The sequence below is a fragment of the Pteropus vampyrus genome, unplaced genomic scaffold, assembly GCF_000151845.1.
Source record: "Pteropus vampyrus isolate Shadow unplaced genomic scaffold, Pvam_2.0 Scaffold121, whole genome shotgun sequence".
NCBI classification, from domain to species: domain Eukaryota; kingdom Metazoa; phylum Chordata; class Mammalia; order Chiroptera; family Pteropodidae; genus Pteropus; species Pteropus vampyrus.
In genome coordinates this window covers 1,462,593-1,470,208 of record NW_011888902.1, presented here as the reverse complement: position 1 = coordinate 1,470,208, position 7,616 = coordinate 1,462,593, and the positions used below count along the sequence as shown (strand labels likewise).

Here is a 7,616-nt window from a genome sequence, read left to right as displayed (position 1 = left end):
TGTCTTATTAAATTTAATTTAATAACTCTTTAATAAGTGCCTGAGATTGGCAAAGTTTGTAAACACTAAGGAAAATTTACTTAAAAAAATGAATAAGATGTGGGCCCCACAGCCTTCAAGGAATATACAGTACAGCCACAGTATTAGTTTATGTACCTGTAGAGCAGTAGTTTAAGGTAGAAGACATTGTGAGTGAGAGATTATTCTGGCACTGGCAATCAGAGAGGGCTGCATAAAGGAGGTGACATTTCAGCTAGGTCATAGATTCCCAATTGTATTTTATCAATAAACAATAAGTTAACCTAAACTCGATTAAGTTTATATTAAATGGTAACACTGCCTGACATATTCCAAAGTAGAAATACCTCTTTACATCTTTTAGAAGTTCCTTCTGGCCTGTGATTAAAATACGTTGTTCTTTATCACCTCCTCAATATGGAGATAAAAGTGGCAACCACATCTTCCTTTGCTCGTAGAATTATGGTGATACCATAAGTCTCCTCTCAGTAAGCAGAGTGACAGAGCGCTTTGCAGAGAATCTACGCCTGGTGTGGCACGCCACGCGTGCGCCTGAGGCGCCTGTGCCTCTTATGCATTCCCTCACCGAGGGGCTCAGGACGCCGTGCACGCTGGCCTGCAATTCTCTCTGCATGTTGAGCTGAATCGTTTCCCAGCATGATCAGTAGCCTTTAGCCCCTAGGAAGTGAATGAAGACCGTCTCTTTTTTATTCCTCGGTCCTGTTTTATGGCATCGGGTAGGGCATACATTACATTTACAGGAGATATTTATTAAATGGAGTATGATAAACTAAGTTGAATAGGGTGGTATGGAATAGGGGAAAAAGTGATTTTTTGAGGCAAGCATTGCTCTGTTCAAATACAATTACTTCATTTTTTGTTCAGGTGATTTTTGTCAGGTAAGTTTCTCCGGACCTCAGGCCTCCGAGGGGTTATTCTGAGGATTAAACAAGATAAAGTATGTGAAAATGTTTGGCATGAAACCTCATGTATAGTTGGCACTCAATAAGCTTGTCTCTTCTTCGTAATTCAGATGATAAATTCTAAGATTTAAGAAACCAGCATGCATTCAAAATAATAAAAAAAATAAAAATATGCTCTCTGCCCTGCCCTTTCAACTCCATCATTCCCTGAAGCCGGTGACAGAAAGAAACTCACCATGCTTATTCCAAAATGCTACCCCAGAACTGAACTTAAAGCTTGCTTTAGAGTCGGAAATATCAAATAGGAGATTTTAGGAAGAAGTCAGTTCAACAGATATTATATACTGCACTGGATGAAGTGGATATGAAAATCAATAATGTGTTGACTTCGCCCAGAAGAGTTAAGAATATTAGGAATACCTCATAATTTTATGAACAGATATTATAAATGGCAACCATACCATCCTGGGAAATTCCATACTGCTCTCATCAGGGAGGAAATGGAGAATTCTATCTGAATCTGTAGTCTGATTTGAGGGTTCTTTTATGTAAGATGCAAGATGTTATAGGACCAACATTCCAAATTTTTAAATGTAGACGCAAATCTTGCATTAAATGAAGCTATCTAAAAGAATCATGTTTATTTTGAGTAATTTTTTTCTCTCTCCTAAGAGTAAACACTATCTTTATTTTATTATTTTTAAGCAAATTAGAGTAAGCTTATTGTTGAAAATATACTAAATATCAATGATATGCAGATTCCAAAAATGTATAGTTATATCTAGGAATCAAGTAAATGAAATCAATTTCAGTTTACTAAGTGCCTACTGTCTCCTAGGTACTATGGTGTGAAGAATAAAAGAATACTCCAAGATGCCTCAAATATCTTAGATGCCGCTTGGAGAGACAATATGCAAATTTGAAGTCAGGAGAAATGATTTTTCCTCAATCTCCCCAAAAAGGTGGTCTGCTACGACAGCCCTGTGGTTTTTATTAAATTGTATAGTAATTTCTAATTCGTCTGCTGCCTTAGTCTGTGAGCCCCTCGCTGGGAAGAGCTGGCTCGCACTTCTTTCCGTTTCGTTAGCATCAAAGAATACCTGGTTCATAATCAAGTTTAGTTCATTGCTAAATGAGTGTTTTCGAGTGAACTTAAATAACAGTTTTATGTTATCATAAAAAAATTGCATGATTGATTGCCAAATGAGCAGTTATTAAGTTTTAGTCCAATAAATGTTCATGGTGCTTCTAGCGTACGGCAGAAGCAACTGCAAGGTTCTGAGAATTAGACACGGTCTGGGCCTCGAGTTGTTTCTATTTAACTGATCATCACCTGTGACCTGAAAACACCTCAAGGCCATACTATAAGTGTAACCGCAGAGACAGGCACGGATTGATATGAAATATCGAGAAAAAGCACTCAGAAGGATAGTGAGGTTAAGAAAGTTTGGAAAAAAAAAAAAGAACGTTTAGATTTGAATGTACTGGGAGAACCTCGAAGGGAGAAAGCGCAGACTCTCAAAATTGGGCTTTATGGAAATGGAGTTTTTCGAAGTAGGTGGAATACATCGCTCTAGCGTTAGCACGTATGCACGGCCTCAGGGGCTAGCAGCACCCCAGAAACACCTGAAGGAACGGGACAGATGTGGGAAGCATGATGGCCGCACCGCGGAAACTCAGATGTAACAGCAGCTGTCCCAAGACAGATTTTTAGACACCGTGCTGAATAATTGGCTGCATTCAAAGGCTGACTTTCCTCCCGACGTGAGAAATGTCCTCGCTCCCATACACTCAGAATGTTCTAGTATCGACCGAACTGCATAAAAACAATCGCCACCACCTTTCGGTTACCATTTGTTTAGAGTAATGCAGCGGTACAAAAAGAAGCAGCATTTAAATGAGTCGCTGAGTCTGTGCTTATTAAGTAAGGCACACAAGGGATGGCGCCGTTAGAATAGCAGACCCTCGGGTTTTAGATAAAGCTTGGAACACACCACGTAGAAGAAGCAGGACGGCTTTGAACTGGCAAGTACCGAGTGTGGCCAGGAGAAAATGTGCAGTCAAGGACTGACGCGAGAAAGTCAGCGGATGGCAAGACTCTGGTGGGTTTTTATGGAGCTCTTGAAATGAAAATGAGTACTTTTTTCGGACGTGCTACAATACACTGAAAGTGAGCAGAATCCGACACTCAAGAACAATTTAACTTTTCTATTAACTACCAGAAAGATACTTACTTGTTCCTTAGAAATGAACCTAATTATATCCTTATTATAGCATATCGATAGTGTCCAGATGCAATGACTCCGTGCTGTCATGTGTTTCTTTGGTGTAAGTTTTCGCGACACTCCGCACCTGGCACTATGATACCACAAAGCGCCTCTCGTCGGTTCCCCTTAACTTTGTAATCCTGGGTAAACTATTTAACTTTTCTGTGCCCCGGGCTGCTTATCTGTAAAGTGGGGATGATAATATTAGTAAGGTTAATAGCTGACAGTTATCAATGGCTTCCTTTGTGCAGGCACTGTGCCAAATTTTTACACAAATAATATCAAACTAAAATCTTCAAAAAAAAAAAAACTTTGAGATAAGAGTCTTATCACAGTTCTTGAAGGTAAAGAGAGTGAGGCAAAGAGTTTAAGTAGCATGCCAAAGATTGGAAAAACTCCTCAAACTTTGACAAATATGGGGACAAGGAGGCCTTTTCAGAGAACTGGTTGGGGAAGCAGAAAAAGTGGCACCACGGGGAGTGGGTTCCGATTTCCCGACTCATCCTGAATGCAGATCAGGCCAACAGAACCTATCGCTGGAGCTAACACCACAGCTTCTGCAGTGAAAAGTTTGTGCCCTTGACGACGAAATCTCTCAGGCTGCCTAAATCACTTACATTGATTAATTCCATTGTTTGCTGTTTTCTAACTCACCTAGTAATAATTTTTAATAATTTTTTTTTGGTTGCATGCTCATCGTAAAAATAAAGTCCAATGAGAGGCATAAAGAAGAAACCCCACAAAATGCCATCACACGGAGATAATCGTCATCAGTATTTTGGTGCATGAGTTTCTGTGCCTTTCAGCCAACACTGAGGCACATTCACTGATTCAGAAATATTAGTTCAGTATGCTATGAGGGAGAACAGAGCAGGCTAAGAAGTGGAGAAGGAAGGAGATTGCTTTTTGAGGTAGAGCATAGGATATGTATATTTCAATGAGGCTTTTTTTTTTTTTTTTAGCTTACGTTATTAAATGGTATTGTTTGTGATATTATGATCACAGAACGTAGCTTCTGTGTGTGGAATGTTCAGAATATTCCATAGAAATTTTAAGATAGGTATGTCCTATTTTAGATTATGAACAGTTTGGTATAAATCTTCTTTGTCTATTATGTGGGTAACGCTCTCTGTGAATGTTTCAGAATCAGTTAAGAACGATGGACGCTCTTGCTAAAACAGGATACGAAATGCATACGCGCATTTTGCGTGAGATTTCATGAGGTTCCTGGACCACCAGACGGCTCCCGCCATCTCCGTCTCCCCCGTTTGCTCACTGGGGTTCAGCCACACTGGTGCTGCTCAGAGCAGCGGGAGTGTCATTGGCTGGCGGGACAGTGAAACTTGTCCCTGAGCTCCCTGGCATCTTCCCGACACACAGCCAGCCACCTCTCCCTCGCGCTCACAGCAACGACTGGGAGCTGCAGGCAGGAAGTATTTACCGGTCGGCGTGCAACCTGGAACAAATTTTAAGTCCCGAGCATTAGAATATGGTGTTTCCTATTGAACATCATTCTAGAACCTTAGAGTCTTGCTGAGAATGACGTTTGAAAAGTTTCTAGGTTCCAAGATTGACAATGTCATTATTTAAAAGGACAAAGATTCAGCTTGTGTCTATAGAAAAAGCCATCTTTAAAAGTAAAAAGTGATGTGATGAGGGTTACAAAACTTTTACAGATTTTACTCTTGCCTAGGCTTCCTCTAACCTCTACAAATGTTTCCAATTTTATCCTAAGTAGAAACTATGGTAAGAAAGAGAGTATGGAAGACAAATGACTCATTGTAACCCAGTGAAAGTTTACGTGATTAAAACAGAGAAGAAGAAACAGTAAGCGTTAGTTCTGGCAGGTGGGTGGTGGACAGTGACGGAACTGGGAGCAGCTAACAGTTGGACACGGGTCCGCCGGCCATTCAGTCACCTGCTTGCATGTCCAGACTTTAGCATCTGGGGAGGTGCAGGCAATGACCTAAACCAGAAAGAACAAAATACCAGAAGATTTATGATGAGATGGGATAAGTCCAGCGTAAAGCAAGGAAGGGCCCAGTCACTGGACATGAGCACTGAATCCAGGGCACTGATCTGAAACTTAAACCGCCCCTTGCTAAAGTCGGGATTGTTCCAGAAAGACGTGGGCTGAAGGCCGACGGTGAGGTCAGGTGACCAAAAGCCTAGAGAGAGAAGCCTCCAGAACCAAGAACTGGTCAGGGTGGGTGCAATCAATCAAAAGCACCAAATGCAAAGGGTTCTTCATGCACAACGAAGGGCTTTGAAAGAAAATACCATTAAAAACAAGGATCTGACGTGATCCTAGTAGTTAAGAAATATTTACGCTTGAGGGCACTTGACCTCATGTGCATTTTGGTACAGAACGAAAAGAGCTGGACACTGACGTTGACTTGTTCAGTTTAATGCGTTGAGACATATTACACTGCATACAGGGGATCTGGAAGAGGGAGTTCACACAGGATGGGTTTTCCGGCCCCTGTCGTGTCTCTGCCACTGGACAGCTCCTCCCGTGACACCGCAGACCTGCTTCATTTCTGTGCAGCTGAGGCCCTGTCCGGGCCTATGTTTTTCTAGCTGACAGTGAGCGTTCTTGCCAAATGCCAGGGCCCGCAGTCACATCTGTTTGTCTCTCGTCTGCAGCTCGTCGGAGGCTGCGGGGAACATTCTGTCAGGGGGCAGCTTCCACCAGGCCCCGTTCTCCGAAAAGCCCGTGTTTGTAAATGCAGAGACAGAAGAGACAAGTTCCTGTTGTTTTCCCTTTAATGTTATCCTCTTTGACCCTGCCTGCTTCCGTCCCTGTCACCCATGTCGGATGCCAAGTTTTCAGGCTAGGTGGTTCTCACAAGGCCTTTTTTCTTTCTGCTTTTTATTTTTTGAGGTTTTATTTTTATTTTGGGGTTTTTTTTTTACTTTTTTTTCCCTCCACATACATTGCCCAGTTTCCTACCACCACACCATCTAAAAGGATGATGGGACAAATGAGTGAAGCCTGTTTCGAAGCAAAAAAAAAACCCAAAAAACAAAAAAAAAAACATCTTTTTGAGCTCTGCTCTTATTCTTCAGAATTAATACATAAGAAGCCATGTTTCACGCCATAACTAGGTGACAGTGCTTATTAATAATGAAACAACATTATTTCTTCATCCTTTCCACTTAAAGGCGTGTGTGTTTACTCCTAATATTAAAGGTGTCACCTCTTGTCCACTGCTAGCAGGTACTCTGAAACAAATACACTGACGTCGTCACTGGGTCCTTCCCGTACAGCACTTTACAGTAACGAACATTCGTCTTTAATACCTTTGGGCCTGTTCGTAGGACAATGTGCTGTCATTCTTCAAAACTCCACAGCAACAAACAAACCACAAAAATTGCCAACTGTCACCTTGAATAGTGATCCAAGTGTCCTGCTTTGCACAGACAAATGACCCGAAGCAACGAGGCTGCCTTGGAGACATTCATTGATTTTAAATTAAAAAAATAACGGCTATGTTTTACATTAAGAGCGACAACTAAATAACAGAGACGACCTTACGTAGTGTTGTTTGTGGCAACTCCTTTGCACGAGTCCGAGGGAATGGGCGCGGGACAGCCTCACGGGGGCGGTCTCACGGATCCGGATCTCTGGGCGTGCTGCAGCAGGTGGTTAGTTCTGGACAGAGTGGCTGCACTACAGCTAGCTGGGTTTCTTATGGGTCAGGTCTTCGAACTCAATGTGCTGAATTTATTAACTTTTAACTTGATCCTCCTCGAGCGTCTGTCTCTTTTCCTTTATGTACTTTTGATGGGGATGAGGGAGAGGAGTTGAATGAAAACGTCACATTCCATTTGTCCTGGAAAGATGCCCCCAAGGGAGTTTTGAGTCCAGCAGATGAGAAAGGGTTTGGAAGAGGAGATGCTCCTGGAGTTTGTTTTTCGCTATCTTTGTACACAGGACTTCCTAAGAAATATTAAGCAGCATAAAAAAATAAATAAATAAGGTTTTAAAAGACTACTGACTTGGGAGAGTGATCTTGAAGCAGTTAGAAGACTCCGGTCCCACATAGCTGGTGCCAGAGGAGCCTGAGTCGAAGCATCGTCGCTACAGGAAGCGGCTACTGTGTGTCAGACCCTTATGTCTTTCTTCTCATTATTCCTAGAAGTGTATTTCTCGAGGAGGACACTGCTGGCCAAATTTTTTTTTTTTTTTTTTTTAGCTTAGTTTGAGCTTTAATTGTTTCCGAAAATAGTAAGTCCAGGACTTTAAAAAAAACAATCCAAAATTATGACTTTTCATCGACCGCCTTCCCCTCTTGCCCACTGCCTCACTGGGATACGCTAACACAAAGAGCTGTTCTCGTGCTGCAGCTTCGTAGGATTCTCTCGTTACATAGCTGACATGAAGCTCCCGGGGAAAGTGTGTGTC

At 41.9% G+C, this 7,616-nt stretch overlaps 1 protein-coding gene across 4 annotated transcripts in view; it reads left to right on the top strand.

The window, feature by feature from the left end:
- The window catches only part of GPATCH2 (G-patch domain containing 2), a 150,585-nt gene that overhangs the window by 123,200 nt on the left and 19,769 nt on the right, over positions 1–7,616 (top strand). Inside the window, exon 9 of one of the 4 annotated variants that reach the window (XM_023534157.1) lies at positions 2,804–3,014. The exons of the other annotated variants lie outside the window; for them this stretch is intronic. Coding sequence (XP_023389925.1) covers positions 2,804–2,894 — 91 coding nt within the window. The 3' untranslated portion in view covers positions 2,895–3,014. Of the gene's footprint in view, positions 1–2,803; positions 3,015–7,616 lie in introns of those variants that run through there. 4 annotated transcript variants of the gene reach the window in all.